The sequence below is a fragment of the Helianthus annuus genome, chromosome 3, assembly GCF_002127325.2.
Source record: "Helianthus annuus cultivar XRQ/B chromosome 3, HanXRQr2.0-SUNRISE, whole genome shotgun sequence".
In the NCBI taxonomy this organism is placed as follows: domain Eukaryota; kingdom Viridiplantae; phylum Streptophyta; class Magnoliopsida; order Asterales; family Asteraceae; genus Helianthus; species Helianthus annuus.
The window spans coordinates 31,430,299-31,453,630 of record NC_035435.2 but is presented as its reverse complement, the minus strand read 5'-3'; the positions used below and the strand labels follow the sequence as shown (position 1 = coordinate 31,453,630).

The window sequence follows — 23,332 nt, the reverse complement described above, 5'->3', positions numbered from 1 at the left end:
ATATTAGGACCCCTTGTTGGTGTTTTTTTGAGTTGAAAAATGGATGTTTTGATAGGTTAATTTGATTGTTTTTGGAGGGTGATGTTTTTTTGAGTAAAAAAATGGGTGTTTTGGTGGGGTAATTTGAGTTGTTTTTTAAGAAAAGTTTTCTTTTTTTATAAAAATATTTTACTGTTTTCAAGATCGGCCTTTAAAAATATTCGAACGTAGAAATATTACATTGTTTTTAACATATACTGTAGTATAGGTCTCGTATAGGTCCCTTATAGGTCTTGTATAGGCCTATCGACGTATACGGGCATTGTATCATATTCTATAGTATCGTATCGTATTGTATTGTATCGTATAATGTAGTATAAGTCTCATATAGGTCTCGTATAGACCTATATGGGACCTATACGAGACTTATACTATACACTATACGATACCATACTATACGATACAATACGATACTATCGTATCATATAGTGTAGTATAAATCTCGTATAGGTCTCGTATAGACATTGTGTGGGCCTATGGATGTAGTATCGTATCCTATAGTATCGTGTTGTATCGCATCGTATCGTATAGTATAGTGAAGTCTCGTATAAGTCTTGTATAAGCCTATCGTGTTGTATCGTATCGTATAGTATAAGTCTTGTATAGGCATCGTATAACTAATATTAGTGTTATTATAATTAATATGAGTTTTTTATTATTAATATTAGTGTTATTGATATTAATATGAGTTTTTTATAGTTAATATTAGTGTTATTGATATTTAAAAAGAGAAAACAAAAAAAAATAAAAATAGACGCCCAGTATAGGGCTATACTGGGCGTCTATGTGGACCAAAAGACCATTATACCCCTGAATTAGGCCTATACCGGGGGCAAAACAGGGTTATAACGGTCTTTTGGACCCCTCGTATAGGCCCAGTATAGCCCTATACTGGGCGTCTATTTTTATTTTTTTTTGTTTTCTCTTTTTAAATATTTAAAAAGTGGAAACAAAAAAAATAAAAATAGACGCCCAGTATAAGGCTATACTGGGCATATATGGTGTCCAAAAGACCATTATAGCCCTGTTTTGCCCCCAGTATAGGCATAACTCAAGGGTAAAATGGTAATTTGAATTATATACATATGCCTCATATAGGCCTATACTAGGCATATATGAGAGGCAAAAAAAGGCCAATTTACCCACAGTGTAGGCCTAAATCAGGGGTTAAATGGTCTTTTTACGCCTAGACGACCAGTATAGACCTATACGAGACAAATAAGACAAAATATGACATAATCGGAGATTCTCTTAGAAATTGAAAAAGGTAATACGCCTTGTATATGTCTATACGAAACGTCTTGAAGGGTGTGGAAAGAGAGAGTTGGGTGTGTGAATATGTAGACCCATTTATATTGATTGTAGCAGCATATAAAATTGGTTTTATCCACTTCAAAATTACTGAACTTTGTCATCGATTCTTGATTAAAATAAAACGTGGCTTAAAAGTTTTTGATTAAAAATAAATAAATACGCAAATTGTTTATCTTTTTCTCTCCGTATTCATCTTCATCTGATACAAATTTTATTAAAATGAAATTGTAATCTATTTTTCTGCATCATAAGCTATACAAAGTACCATTATCATAGTATTACCATAACGAATCAGACAACAATACCAGCATCGGTATTCATATTTTCTTAATTATATGGTTTTCGATCAATATAATATGTGTCGGTATTCTTTTGGCATATAATATTGTTGTATACATTTTCTTTCCGGTATTGTACATGTAAAACTTATTAGTTATACATAAACTATGTATTGATCAAACAATATTTTGGATTCGAGGATTGACATGGTAAAATCCTTTGGTAACTTACCATTTGTTTCAGCGATGGGTTTCGGACCCATCTTGAATTAACAGAATTATTATAATATACATTGGTTATGTAGCTTAACTTGTTGATTAAAATAAATAATATTACTAATAGGATTAGGTTCAAACGTGAACAAAATTCCAAGAGGGAACTGCGTGAACTGATCTGTGCCCTTAATTTTTATGATCTTCAGATTAAAGTGAGTGACATGATGGTAATTATTTGGTTAATTTTTTTCATTTAATTAAATACAAAAAGGGTATATATGTAATTTCAGTCTTAAATTGATTGCATAAATCTCTCACAAATCAAGTAATCAATTATCTTCTTAAATTGTTTGCATAAATCTCTCACAAATCAAATCAAGGATTAGGAAAGATGTAACTTAATTCAATTATTAAAATAATTATTTGTTTAAATGCGATGTACACATGTGTATTCTGATTTTGCCCTCTTTTTAATGCGATGTACACATGTGTATATCGTCTGTTTTTGTGATATCTCATATTTTTTTTTTTGTATTGAAAGTTGATGTACACCTGTGAATTACTTACTGTACACATATGTACGATGCTGAGTATACATGTGTACTGTTCTATTTATATCCAAATACACATGTGTGTACCGTTGAAATATAAAGGTTACGTGGATCTTGAAAATCAAAATTTGAATTCTGATGATTAAATCTGAATAAAAATTAAAATTGAAATATGGTGATTTGTTGTTTGTTTTGATAATTATCTTATTAATAAATAAACATAATGTGGATAATGAATTTAAATTAGGAAAGATGTAACTTAATTCAATTATTAAAATAATGATTTAAATCTAATTTTTTATATAATTACAATCCTACCCTTAACAACTAACACTACTACAATATGAAGCATTAGACGGTGTTCAAGATCTTTTTTAGACGGTGTTATAATAATAACCCCGTCTTAAAATCAATTCCTCACATGGCCGTTGTGTCAATCCAATTAAAATATTCAACAAAATTCCATATAACCCCATCTTATGCTTAAACCCCGTCTTAAAATCAATTCCCCACCCTTTAAACGGTGTTCCCTTTGAACACTGTCTTATGCTTATATATATGCACCCTTTAGATAGTGTTTTTGAACACCGTCTTAATTAAAATTTTCAACCATTCCCTCCGTCAAACCTTCAAATAAAATGTTTATCTTCATGATTCTATACTGAAACTTAGTGATTTTGTGTGTGTTGAGAAATATTAGATCTGGAGAACTGAAATATACACTTAAATAACGTAAGATGCCTTATTGACAGATCTAAATCTAGGGGGTGATAAGCTCTTTGAGATTTAATAGCTATAAATTGTTGCTTTTGAAAAATAGTAGTATATCTAATAGAATGGAGATCTGAATGCTTATGGTGTGTAGGTTGATTGTAAATTATCTACCGAGTTTTTATTTTAGCTATGTTTGATTATTAGTTTAGGCAGATGTGGATTTACTATACATTTACCATAAATTGTTGTTCCCAGAAACATGATTTTAATTTGGTTTGAATGTGAGTTCTGAATCAGATGTTGATATGGCTGGGCATGATGTGTGTGGAGAACAGAAAGGTGATCTAAATGCCAGTTCACGGATGCTCCTACTAAATAACAAAGTTATTAACACCACAAGAGTCATTATTGCATATTTACTTGATTTTTGTTTTCATAAATTATGTGGATTTCATTTCATTGTGGTTGGACTGATCTAAATGTTTATGTGATAAAGGTTAAGATGAATTATTATGTATTTTGGCATAGTGATAGCTAGGGGTGCAAACGAGCCGAGCCCGAGCTCGACTAGGCTCAGGCTCGAGCTCGAGCTCGTTTAACACATGAAAGCTCGAGCTCGGCTCGATTCGAGCTTTATTTCTCAAGCTCGAACTCGGCTTGAAGGTAATTTTTCAAGCTCGAGCTCGGCTCAGGCTCGACTCGTTTAATATTTATTAATTAATTTATATTAATTATAGTTATTATTATACATATAATTTAGTTATTTTTTTTATATTTATATAAATGGTAATTATTATTATATAAATATATGTTTAATATATTAATAAAAAATATATAAACAGAAAGCTCGATTAGGCTCGCGAGCCGGCTCGAGCTCGATAAGCGAAGCTCGGGCTCGAGCTCGTTTAAGCTCGGCTCGTTCGAGCTTTTTTACAAGCCGAGCTCGAGTAGCTCGCGAGTAGCTCGGCTCGTTTGCACCCCTAGTGATAGGCTTTGTAAATTTGTACCATGTTTTTTTACAGAGCTACTGAACGGGTCAATGGAAAACATGTATAGAAGTCAAGCTGTCAAGGTTAAAAGACAAGCTTTTTTTATGAACAAGTAAGTATTATTTGTTGTTATAGTTTAACATGTTTGTCTGATTCTTTGTAAAGGCTATTTCATTAGTTTTCCTGAAGTGATTTTCTATGTTGTTTGAATATGTTTTATGACTTCATAGAAATTTTTTTTAAGAAAACCTATAAAGACGACATGTCGTCTTTATTGGGTTTAAAAATATTTTTGTACAAACTTGTAGAGACGACATGTCGTCTCTATAAATTTGTCTATAGCAAAGACATTTATAGGGACGACTCTTTGGGCTATAGGGACGAGGCTATAGAGACAAAACCTTACAGAGACAACATATCATCTCTATAGGTGAAAAAATGCCTATAGAGACAACATTCCCTCTCTATAAGCTGAAAAAATGTCGTCCCTATAAGGTATTTTTCTTGTAGTGAATTGCAATAACTCTTTCTATCTACTTTTATTTTAGATGTGGCACGACACGAGAGAGGCTACAGAGAATGAAATAGATGTTTTGTTGATGACGTTGATGCCGAAGTTTTTTAGAGAGTTAGGTATCTCGTTAGATTAGCTTATGTAGTTTATTTATACAATTTAACGTAATTTGTTATGCATTCAACAAATGTTTGTAATTTGACGGGATTATTTCCGAATTGGATGTCTATGGGTTTATTTCCGATTTGAATGTGTATTGTTTTGGTTTGATTTGAAAATGTTCCATTGGTAAGCTTGATGTATTTCTCGAAAACCTTTTTTATTATAAATTTTTTTTTTCAGCAAATGTTTATAAGACGATGTTAAAAAATATTTGTTTTAATTAATATTTGAAATGTTTTGAAATTTAAAAGACGGTGTTCATCAAGTTTAAGTCGGTGTTAAAATTGAACACCATCTATTAAGAATTGATTTTAAACCGGTGTGGTTTCCCATATCACCCCGTCTAAAGATCTGTTTTGTAGTAGTGTAAAAAGGAAATCAATGGTTCATATCTGTTCACACAATTCATTCTTGGGAGGTTGTTCACGCTGAACCCTACCCATTACTAATATGTGTATATTTATATTATTTCATTTTCTAAGTTTCAATTATAAATTATGTAATATATTTAAATATAAGTTATTATATATAGTTAGGTTATATTAAAATTAGATACTTTAATAAAATAAATAATTTAGCAATAAAATATGAATGTAAAATGTATGGCACGATCAGAAATTTATGAATAATTGTAGACATGCATTACTAGAGTTTGTGTTTTTAAATAATAGCTTAGACAAACCATTTTATTAAATGACTGGACACGATGTCATGAGACACATAAACAACGGTTATATTACCCTATTGTCTCATTTATTTAAAGAAAAGTCATACATGGTGTTGATCTTTGGCATGTTGAATGCATATTTTATTTAATCAGATCCTGTCATTTACAAAGAATCCGAAGTTAGTCAAAAGTGCCATAAAAAAGTTTGTAAATTCAACATACGAAATTTGGGGGTTTTGTGTATAGTTACCGGACATATTCAATGTTAATTCTCCCCGCATCAGGATTAGCAATCACCGCAAATGCCTCTTGAGAAAGATCAAGTTGATTTTGTGCACATGAGACACAAACATCAACAATGGTAACATCAACACTATTGCCTGTGCAAGGTTGCAAAACAGTTGAGGTGGTTCCGGTACAAGTCACACGATACCTAGTCCCGCAGGCTGTTCTGTTGGCAAATAAGCCGATGTTTGCTGCGGCAATCATAACACCACGGTCTCCGTTGCCAAAACATGCGGATGCTACATGTATACATAACACAATCAAAGACTCAAGATAATATGCACGTACAAAAACAAATCGGTTTTAGTTAATCTTTGATAATATACATGTACAAAGACTCAAGATGATATACACGTACAAAGACAAATCGGTTTAGTTAATCTTTGATGAAAGTATACTTACGAACGTAGGGCGGAGTGTAGAAAGTCGCTTGGCCAGCAATGGCGTGAGCAATTGATGTGAGACATGCTACCATGGAAACCAAGATAAGAGCTCTAGTCATGAATACCATTTTTTGAATATATTTTTCTAGACCCTGTAAATGTATTTTATGAAGTTGTTTACTTAATTTGTGAAAAGAAATAAAAAAGGCAATGCTTTTATAGCGGCTAAAACAAAGTTGGATGTTATAAGATGGAAGTAAGAATTTTCTTTTAAGAATTTTCAACAAAATACAAATGAGTTAGGATGTCACGGAAGTGGGCATACGTGAAATTATTGGTCTTTAAAGTTCTAGATCATCCAAAATAATTTGCTTTATCCATCCTTAAAATCAATATTTTTGCTCCATTTAAAAACATAAAATGACTTTGTAGTAAATTTGATTAACCTGAATCTTCTTGTTTAATCGAAATCTACAAAAAAAAAAAAATAAATAAATAAATAAATAAATAAAATGACTTTGTAGTAAACTTGATTAACCTGAATCTTTTTGTTTAATCGAAATCTACAAAATGGTTATTATATCAAAATTTGAAGCTAGTTGCCATAATATTAGTGAATAGTAGGTATAGATATATTTGGGTAAACGTCCCTTTCCTAATTTGAGTATTTTTTTTTAAATGGTCAACATAAAACTTTATTAAATTTAGCAAGGGTCTACACCAAATTTACAAAATAAACTTAACAAAAAACCATCAAATATTTGCACGCCATAAACCAAAATAAAGTATCCAAGCCAAATCTCAACCGAGTTTAACCAAAGCCTTCAAATCTCCTCCATTTTACCAGGTTAGAGTCGAGTCTTTAGATCGTTTCTTAACCCATAAGTACCTCGTAGCCTTTACTTCCTCCATAATGTTTGACACCGGCATGTAAGTACCATTAAAAATTATCTTGTTTCTCGCTGACCAAAGGCTCCAAATAGTGACATGGACTATGGCATGTAAGGCTTGCTTCTTCTTAACATAACCCGACATATTAATATGTAAGTCAAGAATATCTCTTATTCCATGATCGAAGAACCGAGGGATCTTGCACCATTGAGTAACAAGGGACTAAATCGTCTGAGCAAAAAGGTATGAGACAAAAATGTGTTCGCTTGTCTCCACGTATTCCTAATACAATGCAAACCTATCCATATTCACTTGAATATTCCTCCCCACCAGAGCCGATGTAGTTGGAAGGCGTTCTTTTTCCACTCGCCAAACAACGAAACCGACTTTCTTTGGTACCCGTTTACTCCACATGAGCATTTTGTTCGTGTTTTTAATACCGACTTTAAACTTGCAACCGAAAAAACAGAAGGATGCAAGCCCCACTCGACTTTCTCTGGCAAATCTGAGAACGATACAACAGCAAGGGGGCAGCCAAGCTAGCGAGTTCAGCAACTTTTGCCCCTATTCCATAGGCCTCACCCAATCCCAGTATAAGTGATTTACACCTCCAACCCGCATTATATGTTCCAATACTCTGCATTTTTTAATTTTTCAAAGCAAAAAAAGGTAGGCAACCTTTCGTGAAGAGGATTGTCCCCGACACATAAATCGAGCCAAGACATAGTGTTCACCCCATTACCCACCTTGTTCCGGATTTTCATATGAAGATCAATTCCCATTTTTGAAGAGTATGATGAATATTGTATATTATGATGAATGGCCCATATAGAGATCTTTGCCGGGATAGCGGACCATGATCGTGAATTATGATGAATGGCCCATATAACTCTCCTTCAAAGACCCTTTTCTTCTACCTTGAATCTCCACCACCACTTTGCCAACATAGCTAGGTTAGCATTCTTCAATGATCCAAAACCCAAACCGCCATATTCCATCTGGGCCATAACTATATCCCACGCCACCCAATTCATTTTTGCCTTTTCTTCAGAGCCACCCCAAAATAATACTCTTCTCAATCTATCCAAGCTATCGATTTCTAGAACCGGAGCTTGAATAAAGTAACTCTTCCACCATAGGAAAGTTGTTTTGCTTTCCATATAGCTACGCAGTTTTTGAAGATGTCAACCATAGGCTTCCAGTTTTTGACAAGATTCATATTTGCTCTCATAGCCAACTCGAAATGTCTAAATGGAAAACTACAACTTTTGCACCTAAGGAAATTTGTCATGTTGTGAATTTCTTGTTGATCAATACCAATGCCATAAACGCTAATTTTTGCCAAGTTTACGTTTAACCCTGACGCCAAGTTAAAGCATCTAAGAATACACCTAAGGTTGCTAACATTTTCCTTTGACCATTCACCAAGAACAATAATGTCATCGGCATATATGGAATGGGATATAGAAGACCCATTATTAGTGCATTTGATAACCTTATATACCTGATGTCATGTGAATTATGCATATTAATTTGATAATATTGAGCACACTTAAATGTGTTAACTTAATAACTAAGGAACACAATTATCTAGCTTTAAATTTATAAAAATGATTTTTATTAATCTAAATACACGCAACAGGCAGAGAACCCATCGCATATAGTATAACTTTTGATAAGAATCAAGTAACATCCAAGGAACGCGCTTCCTTTACTCTACCGTTTATTATTATTATGACCATCCTTATTTGTAGTTAGTTTAGTAGACTAAAATAGTAAAATATGACTCTTGGATAAGTCTTTCTTAATTAATATAGTCTATCTTATAAAATGATGAAAATGTTTAAGTCTTTTATTTTATATTTTAATAGGATTAGAAGTGGCTTCCTTGGTCTGGTTGCGAACTCCCCTTAATCTTGTCACAACATATCGATAGACCGGTCTAGAAATATGTCCATAATAAACCTTCCTTAGCCTTTTGACTAGTAAACGATATGCCACAACAAGATTGTCTTGAGGCCATCTTGGTTATATTATCTTTTCATAACTTAATTGATAGGTGTTTGCATTTCAAGCTTAACAAATTGGATCACACATTTTGGGGTCTTTTACAATAATTGAAGCGATTTAGACATCAAATTAATTAAGTTACCGAATAAGCAAAATAGACCCCTTTCACCGGTTATCTTCTATTCCACCAGATTACCATATTCCCCCATTAAGTTATCATCTTAACTTTTACCCCCCAAAAGGATCTTGGTGCAATACCAGAAGTCTTCCCAGTGGATCTCAATGTAATACCAGAAGCCTGTTATTACCCTAAGATCCATTTCGATACAAGAAGCTTGTCACCCAAAGCTGGTTAAATACAAGAAGTCTACATAATAATAGTCTTAGTAAACCAAGTTCGGATTTCTCTTATTAGTATATGGGTTGTTGTACGCCATGAGTGTACTAATAAGCTTCACCTTCCATGATTTATTAAGCACACTGGAGCTGATTAAAGGTACTAGAAGTCATACGCACACCTTACTCAAGTTATGATAGGTTAAATTAATACAGTTAGATTAAGATGTTAAGTTAATTTAGTTTCAAAGGGGTCATGCAATCTTGTCACAAAAGATAATAAATAAAGAATTAGTAAAGGATAAACACACTAAATAAGAGAAAAGCATTATATTAATAAGATTAACTAATCCAAGAGTTTAAGAAGGCATAAAGATTACAACCATATGAAACACTTTTACCAATGGCGATTACCACTCTTCATGTTCTTCAACCTCTAGCCTAAGTGTAAGTATATGTGCAACAAAGTGTCTCTCAACGCTTATATATTACATATATTTAGTGAAATAATCTAATGATGCCTTATTCTTCACATGGATGATCAAAGGTAGGATGTAGGATCCTAACTTTGGAGAGGTCTCGGTCGGCATGAAGGCCTTCCCTAAGGATCAACCTCTCACTTCCAAGCAAATGGGCTTAGGAAGCATCATGATCATGGCGTACTTGGCTATTCATAACAATATATGTGTTTTGTTTTGGTATGTCATGTTCAACAGAAAACCAACAATGAAAATCGAAGAATTTCACTTGAGACATAAATCAGGCCACCAAAAACTTTCATAATGACAATTGCATTGGAGGTGGAGGATTTGTGAAAGTCTATAAAGGAAACCTTCAAGATGGTGATGGATTTAAAATCGTTGTTGCAAAGCAATTGGTACGAGGTTTGGAAAAGGGGAACTACAATTCTTGAGTGCGCTCCAAATTCTTTTGGAGTATAAGCATGAGAATGTCATTGGTCTTTTAGGCTATTGTGATGAAAAGAATGAAAAATCATTATTTATGAGTATGCACCAAAGGAAGTCTTGATAAGTATTTGAGTGATCCTTCTCTTATACATGGGTGGAATGACTTAATATATGCATTGACGTTGCAAATGCGTTGTATTTCTTTCATGGAGGAGTTGGAAAACAAGAAAGGGTGATACATTGGGATATCAAATCTTCTAACATTTTACTAAACCATGGCTGGAAAGAGAAACTTGTTGATTTTGACTTTCATTAATAAGGCCATTGACTCATGAAACAGACTATGTTATCGATCATGTTTCTGGCACACGAGGATACTTGGACCCACTTTACAGAAATCAGGATTCCTAACTATAGAATCTGATATTTATTCATTTGGTGTGGTTTTATTTGAGATGTTGTGTGGAAGATCTACGTTTATAATTCACAAGCATGAGGGTCACTATCTACCTAATTTCATTAAAAACAAATTTGAAGAAGGAAAGCACTATGAGGTAGTGTTCGAGCAAATAAGGGAACATATCGAGCCAAACTCATTAACTACATTCCAAAAGATTGCCTACGGATGCTTACATCATGAAAGAGAAAAGCGACCGACAACAAAAGAAGTTTTGATGCAACTTAAGAAAGCATTAGCATTTCAGGTAAGTTATCATAGTTTTATGAAATCAATTCTTTTAAGCGCATTGATATAACCTAAACTTTAACCCGTGTTCATCAAAAAAGGTTACTAATGGACCATCAATCTTTTAAAGACAAGAACACACACGCATGTGCTCCACACATATATTGGGTAATGTTAAAATGAGAACTCATATATTACATGATCGAGAACCACGAACTTGATTAAAAACCATTCATATTTAAAAAATATACTATTATTGTTATTCCAATACAATATCCGAAATTTAATTTACACACTAAAATTTACATGTATTTGTAAATTAAAAAATTACATTTGTGTAAACGTCTTATATTTTCATATGTGTGAAATTTGTTAAAAGTGATTTTCAGAGGAGATATGAGAGATGAATTATATAATTGTAAATACTTTTTTAATGTTGTATTATAATTATAATTAAGGTTTTACTAAAAAATTGATTTTGAATGGTTTTTTATTCCTTCTTACAATTCTCAAGTTAACCTTCCCCTTTATATATATATATCAACATTTATCCTAGAAATTTTAGTGTATTTTTTTTACATTTTAGGTTTAAAATATTTGTATCCTATGGTAAAATACTTGAATATCATGTCATCAATTTTAAAAATTTATAAAATATTTGATAACTAAATATAAATAGTATGAAGACTTACAGAGTTTAAAACATTATGTACACCTTTAAAGTCCTAAGTACAACATAATTCATTCATGTTTCTTCAATTAATTATATTTATTAATTGAAAGTAATAGAAATGTTGGTGCAGTTTTTGTGTCCGATGATGTTCGAATAGTTTAGCTTTATTTTATGCTGATTATGTAATAGTTAGTGAAACGGTCAAACGAACGTGTATTGACCCACTCGTTTGAAGTGAAACGAGAAGGTTATGTGTTTGACCATTTGTGTTTGCAAGACAAGTGGGTGTGGCTATAAATACCAACCCCTTGTTCATTTGCAAACAGAGAGTTTGGAGGAAGGTTTTAGACTTTGGGGGAGAGATCACCACTTGGTCTCTCCCGGATGTATGCTCCTTTGGTATTGTTCGGTCAGCTTGTAATCGGGCCGCTTTGTAACGTTATACTACCGAATTTATACAAAGAAGTTTTGTTTATCTGTCTCTAATCTCTCCCGTCTTGAACATAATCGCACACTAATCACGGGTCACGGTCCAAATCATGAACCTACAAGAAAGTCATGGATGAAGGATGCAAGATTGTATATATCTATGTATGTGTGGTTTCTCATACATCTTATCGGATCTTACCTTGTTATGGAATAATACCATTACAAGGTTTGGGACTTGTCTTACATTGCTTATATGGACAACCAATGTGGGTTTTATATACCAAAACAAAAGGGCTCTCTCACCCACCAGACTAGTCTTTTGGGTTTAGTTCTCTCATTTGATATATCACATTGGTATTAGAGCCAGAACTTGGAGCGGTGGCCCACGAAGTGCTAGCCTGTAGAGAGCCAGTCGTGACCAACGTGGCCGTGACCAACGAGGCTTGGAGTGGTGGCCTGGAAAGAGCCAGTTGTGACCAACATTGTGGTAACCAACGAGGAGGTTCGATTGTTATGGACTCATATCATTGCAAGGTATAGGACTTGTCCCACATTGGTGGGTGAGAGAGCCTATATAACTGATGTGGGACAAGTCCAATACCTTGCAATGATATTAGTCCATTAGTCAATAACAATCGACCCTCCTTAAGGGCTGAAGGGGTATGGTGTCACACCCCAACCGATGGCGGAATCATCGGGGCACGGCACTGAGCGAAACAGATTGTCCAGAAGTTTCCACAACAACTATTATTACAAATTCAGTTAAGTGATACGTCCCATACCGTATCCCAAATAAATAACCAAGTTATCATAGAATACAACTAAACAATTAGTACTGTTTCGACAACTCAGATTCAATTTATTACAAACCAAATGTTTAAAAGTACTGCCCAGAGTCATTGAGACTCCATGGCTATAGTTTATTCGCTTCTAGAGACCCCTAGGTAGGCTACGACCTACAACTGCTAGATGGGCTCTAAAGCTTTATTATTGCCTCGCTTTCCTAGCAAGCTAACACCTTAAACACCTGTCACATACGTTAAAATAAAGTCAATACATAGAATGTAAAGGTGAGCACACAAGTTTAGTAATACCATATAGAGTTTGAATAGTGTACGCATAACCAGGCACGTACACAGAGGAAAACGATGCATGTTAATTATCGACATGGGACCATCGGTACCAACGACTGCGGGTTGACCGTCCGAGACGGTTCGCAATACATGATTACCACCGTAATACATGCAAGTATTTGTCCTTAACAACCCCCGTGTGAACGGGTGCTGAGTCCAAACTATAGTACTATGTTGCTAAGGCAGGTAGATAGCATTCCACGTGTAAACATAATAAACAGCATTCATTTAGTCAAATAGCACATGCATTCGGTTAGCGTTCAAATAGTTTGTGTTTGGTTGTGATTTGATAGGTAACGTATGTAACACCCAAAAGTGCTAAAATCAAAAAGGGATCGAGTATACTCACAGTGATTGATTGTGGATTGAAGGGAGCGCTGAGAGTAAGATGCCTGAATAGTTCGATAGAATAACGATAAGTAACGCAGAAAAGTAAACAAGTATGGATGGATCGAATGGGCTGGTCGATCGAACGGCAGGTTCGATCGGACGGCCCGTTCGATCGACTGGTGTATTGGTTTGGACAGTCCTGTTCGATCGGTCGATTGGCTCGATCGGCTGGACCATTCGAGTGAATTGTTTCTTCCTCTGGTGTGTTTGTGTTTGAGGATTTGAACTTTTGAAGTTTTCGTTGCAGCATTTGAGAACACTGAAGTGTTCCTACCTTTCAAGTCGGTCGATCGAGCGGTTCGCTCGATCGGCTAGCTCACTCGATCGGCTAGCTTACCCGATCGGCTAGGAACTTCAGGAGTGGTCCTCCACTGAATGTCACTCGATCGAACAGTCTGTTCGATCGGCTGACATTCCTTACTACGAACGAGTTGTGAAAACGATTAAGTGTTGAAGCATTGTATCTCATGATCCGAACAGTAATGTTTACCAATCGAGTGACCCATTCGATTGAACATTACTTCGTCAATACTATACTTCAAAAGTTCGGATGGGTGGGACGCCATGTGTTAGCCGATCGGCTAGCCCGGTCGATCGGCTGGTGTGTTCGATCGGCTGGGCTGTTCGAACAGCCTAGCCGTTCGGCCAGCATTTCTGACCTGGTCGGCCTTTCGTCTAACACTTGGCTGTTTGTTTATTTGTCATTCTTTCAAGGTATCTTGACAACGTGTTGAACTATGATAACCCTCGTTCCCACTTGTTCCCTTGGCTCAAACAGGAATCACCCAAGTCCGGCCGGTGAACAGTTCGGAATGTCGGTTTTAGAGTTTAACCCGAAATCGGCGAACCTTGTTCATAGAATCTGAGTCTTGAACCTTTTAACTATTCAAATGATTAGTTAGCCGGTTCAAGCTTCGTTTCTATCGGTTTGAAGGCATTGAGTGTAAAAGAGTTAAAAGAAAGATGGAAATCCTTCTTTCAATCCTTCACATCATGAAAATGTCTAGATCTATGATGGATCTTAACTTGTTTATGTGGAAATCGGTTAGATCTAAGCTATTCATGGTTGAATGATGTCAAAGTTTGAAGTTCTCCAAGAACACCATGATGACATCACCCAAGAACACCTAGATCTTGGTGATTTCACGGTTAGAATTCAAGTTTTGAAAGATAGAAAGGTGTAGAATCAAGTAATGATAAAAAAACGTACAAGAATTAGAGTAAAAACTTACCGGGATTGAGAGAAATCTGAGAAAAGGTGAAGAAGATGGCTGGTTCGGTCAGATTTTTCCAAAAATGGAAAGTATGACAATGACAGCCCTATTTATAGGCTTCCAAAAGAGGAAAGTGGCAGCCGATCGGCTGGGAGCTCCGATCGAGTGGGCTGCTCGATCGGCTGGCAAGGTGCTAGCCGATCGGCTGGCCTGTTCGATCAGGATGCTTCCTGTTCGATCCGCCACGCACTTCGAGTATTTTGCGACGATTTTCGACGTTTCGATTTCGATGGACGATGATATGGATACGATAGAGTTCCTAGTCAAATTACTTTTAATCCCAACCACTATATCTAACATGCAATCTTCTATAAGTCACGTTTCGATGTCGGTTTCGATTGAGTTCGATTGCTTTTCGAGTTTCGATTCGATTTTCGATTGATTTGCTTGAATACCACACCAAACATAAAGTAAACACGCACAAGTAACACATAAGGCACACACACACGTATAACAATACCACAATTTGCATAATTCGAGTCTCGAGTTCGATTGATTGTTAGATCGGTTTGATTGCTGATTAGGTTAACTTTATCGCATTGTTACTTCCTATCATTCACAGTCGTAGATCGGTTCGCGTTAAAACACATTCGATTACTTCGGTTCTTGCTGATTACAACACTTACTCCACATAATACAACTAAAACACAAAATCGACTATCTACAGTCAAAGAAAGTCAAAGTTGACTTGGACTTTGACTTTGACTTTGACATTCGAAGACACGGGGTGTTACATATGGTCCCAGATCTCGCACCAGCATGGCTGCGAGTGACCATTACCCTTATCAAAAAACCCCCACCAGCAAGAACTTATCTGTGTCCATGCGGGCACGCGCGAACATAGCAGTCGAATCCAATCGGTCAAGCGATAGGAAGAAGACTTACCTTGTGTATGAAAATGGGTGTACGCATAGCGATGCGGCCTAACACCACGTCCTATGAACACTTTCATCACGACAAGGGATCTGGGCAACAGCAACAGTCGCCAAAAGTGGCGACGCGGCCTGGCACCGCATCCCGCAGTCTTCGCCAGAGTGAGAACGCGGAAACAACAGTAGTTACCGCAGGCAGCGATGCGGCGCCGGCGCGGCACCGCATCCTGCCCACAAGGCAAGTGGGACTGACACCACAGAGCAAGTGGCACCAATGACAGTCGCCTGTCAGCCCATACGTAAGCAACAGACTGACACCGCAATAAGACGTGGCTTTACCTCCACAGCCGACACGCCTGACACACCTGAATAAGGGCGGCGCGTCGTCAGTCTGTCCACTCAACCACCCTCCTTCGCTCCTCAGCTATAAATACCCATCCTAAACCAGGTTTGAGGTATTGCTTCACAACTCTCTCACTACTACTACTACTACTACTATCACAAACTTTGCTTCACAAGCAAATTACTGATTCTCACGCCGGAGAGTGGTAACAAGGAGCACCCCCCACCCCTTCCTCCTTGTTACGAGTCACGCTGTGTTTTCCTTGTGCAGGAGACAGCCCAGCTGACGCTCCAGCCATCGATCATCGGAAAGAAGGGATTAACCCTATTTGACGAGAACAGTGAATTAACCTCTCTTGGTTAACCACTGTTTCATCATTGGCACCCACCGCTACTCTTAACACTTTTTCACATCTCTTTCTTTCTTGAGATACATTGTCCCCAATGTATGGTTTTGAAGGAAAGATCGCTTAAACCACTACAACATCAATTGTTGCTTCTCTACTCAAACCACAACTTTCTTTTTGTTTTTTTTTATATATAACTAAAAACACCACCAACTTTCACAACCCATCACTAAACATATCAAAACACCACCCAACCGCCCAACCAAAAACTTAAACATGAATATATACAAAGGTGCACAAGATGAGAACAAGACACGACCTGATTAGTAAATTACCAGTGTTGGTAGTGATGAAGCTGCGGTAATCGGACCGGTTCAAAAACATCTCTTAGATTCGCCGATATCTCAACAGGGATGTTGCCAAACATCCCCACACTTGAATCATTGCATCCGCGAGGGTTGAAACGTAATAACCTGCCGAAACACAAACACAACACCAAAACAAAACCATACAAAGCAAAACAAAACAAAACACAAATACAATACTCTACATCCTCGGGCTGCCTCCCGAGAGCGCTAAGTTTAAAGGTCTTCAGCCAGACCATACCTGATATGCGTTATGATGGTCTTAATGCACACTTACCCGCAGCATTTCCAACAAATGCCCGGAAATTTACATGCCATCTCCATAGATTTGTCAGTATATTTGGCATGTTAAAGCTGCTCCTACAGGCTTTGCTAGTCCACTTCATGACATATACCTTAATGTCTGGTAGTTTCACCCTTCTCATCTTGTTCCTCGAACCCTCTTCCCCACACTTGTTAATTTGAATCATTGATATGGGAAGAGGTTCGGCGCACATATCCATCCCATCAGCCTGCTCTACCTCATAATCTGCACACATCATCTGATCTACAAGTGACTCTTCATCAGATAAAGGACTCATTGGTGTGGTATTATCCTCCACAACCTCCTCCTTCATGTGAGAATAATCTCTAGTATCGTCAGGTAATGGTGAGAGGCGTTCTTCTATCTCTATCTTCAATTTTAAAGTATGACACTTAGAAACCAAGCAGCTGATTCGGTCTACATCGGACAGGTTGGGTGTTGCTAAATATTGCTCGAGTTTGGACAAAGTTACTTCCAATACAGCAAGCTCTTTTTCCTCCTCGGTCTCATAAACATAAACACCCTCGGGCTCAGAATATTCTTCGGGATGATATTGTCGATATCCCTGATACGGTCTATAGATGCGCGCTTCCATCATCTTTTTATTCCAATACTGCGGGTTTTTCGAATACACCGGGCACACATCATAATCATAAGTGTGATCGCGACCGCAAAAAAAACATAGACCATCCATCCTTGCCTCATAATAAACTTCCTCGTCCCGCTCGTATCCATATGAATAATAGTCATCCTCCATTTCTGATTCATAATCGTCAACGTATGATGGAGGTGGAAGCTGTGAAACATAAGACACCGGTTTTCCATGTGCCCTCCTGTAGTGAGCCTCGTGGCAACCAATACATGGATGTCGTGGACCCCCGCACAATCTACACGTAAATAAGCTGAAATTTGTGTAATGCCCTGTCATCCTGCACAACACAACTCAACTACCAAGTGTAAATCATGAACATAAAAGAAATCTTTTTGGTTTTTTTTTTATTTTTTTTTTCAAACTAACACACAAGATAACACACGTTGCGCACTACTCCCCGGCAACGGCGCCAAAATTTGACGTGATGTCGTGGTCACAATCAAATTTAATCCAATTACAACTAATTAGCTAGCGGTAAGTGGGTATCGAACACAGGGAGTTTGTGGAATATGTGCTATCTCGATGTATGTCTAAATTAACTAAAGTAAACTAAATTGCAAGAAAAGTAAATTCACTGATTTGGTTGTTTGGTTTTAATTGTCTAAATTGAACTAAATTAGATTACAAATCAAAGTTAAGTTTTGTAACAGGATAAGAAGGTAGCGATCATCCCGAGTTTCAGGTTTTAAGTGACAATCAAGGTTTATGTTCAACTGGAAAGAACTACATAGACATAGCTCATGCAAGATCAATTGTTTGTGATGAAAGGGAACTAACTACTCGGATTCCTAGAACGCGAGGTTGTTACCCGATGACCAATCAACATATATCCAACCCTAATCCCTCCCATGATATCTCGATTGCCAACGGCACCAAGAATGTATGGTTTAGAACTATTATCAAACACACATTAACAATTTACAAACAATCATTCAAACACCATAATAAACTAAACAACACAGGCAAAGTCTATTATTACAGAAATTAAAGAACAAAACATAATTGTCACAAGTAAACCTTACATTCGAGACGATCACCAAGCAAACCTAGCCGCTCATAGTGTGGTGAATCATCATCACAATCAAACCTTTGTTCATTCAAATCCAAAACAAAGTCCTCATGTTTAGACCACTCAAGAACACAAGAAGATAGCCAAAAATCGCCCCTAAACTGCTCCAAAACCGTCCACCATGATTGGCATTGAAAAGACACAATAAAACATCATAAAATAGGGCAGTTACACATTTCTCGCTGGCCTCCACCGTAATTTACGGTACCACCGTAGCTTACGGTGGCTTGGAATGGCTTACGGTAGGTCTCTACTGCCTTACGGTGGAAGAAAAATGCTGGGGTCTACCGTAATTTACGGTAGCTACCGTAAATTACGGTAGGCTTCAGCATGCAATTTTGTTTTCAGCATAACTTTTTCGTTTCAACTCCGTTTTCTTCACCGTTTTCGCCTACATTCTCGTAATTTCGTCCTCTATAATGTTATCCTCTTAATTCTTCCATAACAATAATTGATTTTTTTCATATACTCTCCATCTTTCAATCTCCAATCCAATTGCGCCTATTCGAAGCTTCATTTCCACACTTTTAAGCCCCAAATGTACCTGAAACACAAGCAACCGTAGTTATCTAATTCTAGACAATTACCCAATTAAATGCGGGATTTTAATATCATTTATACCACTTAAGGGTTGTCCTACGGACTACCCGTCAAGCACCCCCCACCCCTTCCTCCTTGTTACGAGTCACGCTGTGTTTTCCTTGTGCAGGAGACAGCCCAGCTGACGCTCCAGCCATCGATCATCGGAAAGAAGGGATTAACCCTATTTGACGAGAACAGTGAAATAACCTCTCTTGGTTAAGCACTGTTTCATCATTGGCGCCCATCGCTACTCTTAACACTTTTTCACATCTCTTTCTTTCTTGAGATCATGTCTGATCGTCTAAACAATGCTACCGGGGAAAGTCTAAACCCCTCAAACCCAGGGCATGTGTGGACTGCTCCCCCAGCCCAAAATGTTGGCCACATCGGCACATCTACACAAGGGTGCACTCCCCCCACATTCACACCAGATTTTTTACAGTATGCTTCGGTGATACCTCCGGGCATGGATCTCCATGCCTGGTACTACCAACAACAAACTATGCTGGCCGCATCATACAATAGAGCTTGCGCTGAAGCGCAAATTCCCGGCGGTCTCACCCCCGCACCACATACACCTGTGGGTCGTACCTTGCAATACTACGGTAGGGTCCCCACACACCCAGCCTCTCGCAGCAGGCACGAGTACTGCGGTTCCTCTTACTGCGACGTTCGCATGCTCAATGACGACGATTCCACATATGGGTCCCGCCGCAGGGGCCCAATACATAGCCGCCTAGGCGCTCATGGCGAAACCAGGCGGCAGTCTACAGCCCACCGCAGCTCCGGAATCCATAGCCGCCTGGGACCACAACCCCGTAACGAGGGGTAAGATCGTACTGACCTGGACGACCATACATATTGCTGGGAGTCTCACACGACTAACAGCCAACCAGGAGGACACAGTTACGTTCCTCCCACGGCACCCCACACTACATACCTCCGCGCTGCTAAGCGCAACCAAACCCAGGCCTACAGGCTGAAATTCGCGGCCGAAAACTCCAAATTTGTACCGGAGATTGCACAACGAATAAACTCCCACTAACGATTGGGAAGTACAATGGTTCGTCCGACCCGGACGACCACATGAACATTTTTACCGGCGCTGGGTGCAATGGCAAGTGGGACGAGGCCACTTGGTGTCAATTTTTCCCCCAGACCATCACTGGTCTGGGGAGGGCTTGGTTCGATTCTTTGCCAGTGGGATCACTGGCTTCATTTGAAGACCTGCAAGCAAGATTCCTTGCACATTTCAGCCAGCAGCGTCGTCACAAACGAGATTCCATGGACGTCATGAACATCTGGCGCGGAGACAACGAAAGTCTGGAATCGTTTGTCGTCCGCCACAATAAAGAGTGCCTCGAGATCGGCGGAGTAGCAGATCAAGTGGCACGCAACCATTTCGTTCGAGCCGTCAAGGACGATGAAATGGTTATGACCATCTCAGGCAAGGAGGGCTTGCCAGAGAGGTAGGATGACGTCATGGTCGCGGTCAAGACGTACGCCCAAACTCAGCGGTCTCTCAAACCGCACACTGCCAAGGCACAGCCCCAAGCGGAAGGTCAATCCTCCCGCCAAGACTCCAAGCGCAATAACAAGCGCAACCCGAACACGTGGAATCGTGGCAACGATTCCAAACCGTACATCCCACGCAGCCACCAACCCAACACAAAGGCAACGATTAATGCCCAGCGCGACAACCGGGCATCCAAGAAAGAATCTCGGGACCGTAATTGGACCGAGATCAACCAGTCGCCAAGTGATGTCCTCCTCACGGACGCACAATCCTTGCGACCGGCCCAACCAATGAAGTCCAAAAAGAACCAGGATCTCACGCTTTACTGTGAGTATCACAAGGACTCGGGCCACACAACCAACAACTGCATTAGTCTCTGACTGGACATTGAGCGAGCCCTGAAGGAGGGGAAGCTGCAACACTTGTTGACAGCCGCGCAAAAGCAAGCCAAGCGCATCACCCCCCACAACGAGGACACCTCCACGGGTAAAAGGACCATGTATGCGGCCTCAACCCACATGATCAATGGAGGACGTTGAAAGACGCGCAAGGCGGCAAGAAGACCGGACAATGACTGGAAAGACGAACAAGTCGTCTTTCCAAAAGTCTGAGACGGTCCGCGCGACAGACGCGCCGTCGTCATTACAGGCTACCTAGCTCACTACTGCACGGAGCGATTATTCATCGACCCGGGCAGTACTTCTGACATTATATATGAGCAGTGCTTCAACCAGTTTGATCAAGAAGATAAGGATCGGTTGCAGCCGGTAGATTACCGTTTGGCCGCATTCACGGGGGAAACCATATTCCCCCTGGGCCAAATCACTTTCCCCGTGCGCCTTACCAACGAAAGGCACATGCGAACGGAGGAGGTAAACTTCATGGTTTTACCCCACACCTCCTGATACGACGTACTTCTCAGACGAGAGTCCCAAGGCAATTTTAAAATGAATACATCTGTCCCCCACTCTGCCATCGGTTTCCCAACTGAGACGGGGGTTGTGATAATCTATGCCCGCAGAGAGGTTATGTCCACGGACGAGCTACGTCCGACAAAAACGGCAAGGCTTACCCCCAACACCCAACCGGAGAAATGGGTTCTTAATGCAAGATACCCAGAGCGAATGGTCACGTTGGGACATGCCTTGTCCAACAACATCAGAGCGCACCTAAAGCAACTCCTCTTCCGTAATGAAGATATTTTCGCATGGACACCTGCTGACATGACAGGGGTGCCACGCGAAGTCGTTTGGAATGGAAGAAGGCAAGTTCCTTGGATTCATCGTCACCAAAGATGGATTTAAGGTAAACCCGGAAAAGGTTAAGGCGATCGAGCGTATGCCATCGCCTTCCACAATGAAAGATATGCAACGACTAGCCGGCCGGCTAGCAGCGCTAAACAGATTTTTAGCCAATCATGCAGCTAAATCTTATCCTTTCATCAAGACTCTGCGGAACTGCTTAAAAAAGGAACAATTCCAGTGGATCGCAGTGGCTGAAAACGCTTTCCGGGAGATGAAAGAGTGCTTGACCCAACTCCCAAGTCTAATCGCACCACGCAAGAAAGAACCACTTATCTTATACCTATGTGCCGCAGACAATGCGGTGGGTGCGGTACTCATAGTGGAGCGAGAGGGAGTTCAAACACCCATCTACTATATCAGCAAAATGCTCAATAACCTAGAGACAAGGTACTCGATCATGGAGATGTTGGTACTCGCACTGGTGCACGCATCGAGACGGTTACGACGTTACTTTACAAATAACGTTATCACCGTGTTAACCAACTACATGATCGGGCTGATCCTCACCAAGCCCGAAATCCCTGGGAGATTAGCAAAATGGGCCATTGAACTGGGTGTGCACACATTGATCTATAAACCGCGCCCCGCGATCAAAGGCCAAGTTCTAGCTGATTTTGTTGCCGAGGTACCGGCAAATCGCATCCAAGAATGCGAATAAGAACAAAACCCTACACCACCACCATCCTCATCGGATATCTGGGCACTATACACCGATGGTGCATCCAACGAGGACAGTGCAGGTGCAGGTCTGCGACTCGTAAGCCCCGATGGCCAAGAGCTCACCTATGCAATTCGCCGCGATTTCAAAGGCACAAACAACGAGGCAGAGTATGAGGCCCTACTGGCAGGGTTGCGTCTGGTAGTCAAACTCGGCGTCCAAAATTTGGAGGCACACGTCGACTCACTACTAGTTGCAGGGCAAGTGCGTGGCGACTATACCATAAAGGGGGATATCATGATCCTCTACCTCGAACAAGCCCTACAACTGAAATCAAAGTTCACTTCCTTCAATATCCTCCATATCAACATGACTGAAAACATACCCGCGGATGCATTTTTAAAACTCGCATCCACCAGCTTCCAACAACTGGAAAAGGAGATATGCATTGAGATTCTGCAAAATCCCTCAGTACCCCTC

The 23,332-nt window shown here is 39.0% G+C and overlaps 1 protein-coding gene and 1 long non-coding RNA gene across 2 annotated transcripts; one reads left to right on the top strand and one right to left on the bottom strand.

The window, feature by feature from the left end:
• Positions 1-4,026: 4,026 nt before the first annotated feature.
• On the top strand, positions 4,027-4,928 carry LOC110927703. The gene is made up of 2 exons (XR_002585835.2): positions 4,027-4,213; positions 4,650-4,928. It is a non-coding gene; the product is annotated as an uncharacterized LOC110927703 (long non-coding RNA).
• Positions 4,929-5,434: 506 nt separating this feature from the next.
• LOC110927702 (EG45-like domain containing protein) lies at positions 5,435-6,306 on the bottom strand. The gene is made up of 3 exons (XM_022171166.2): positions 6,132-6,306; positions 5,695-5,968; positions 5,435-5,600 (listed from the first exon to the last, which is right to left on the bottom strand). The coding sequence occupies exons 1-3, from the start codon at positions 6,238-6,240 to the stop codon at positions 5,594-5,596; spliced, it is 390 nt and encodes a 129-aa protein (XP_022026858.1). The 5' UTR covers positions 6,241-6,306; the 3' UTR covers positions 5,435-5,593.
• Positions 6,307-23,332: the final 17,026 nt, after the last annotated feature.

What these genes read in the sequence shown, in the direction of transcription:
- LOC110927702 (XM_022171166.2), bottom strand. Translation starts at nt 6,240, where the DNA reads ATGGTATTCATGACTAGAGCTCTTATCTTGGTTTCCATGGTAGCATGT. An exon ending in CTACACTCCGCCCTACGTTC is followed by an intron (nt 5,969 to 6,131) that starts GTAAGTATACTT and finishes GTATACATGTAG; the next exon opens with CATCCGCATGTTTTGGCAAC.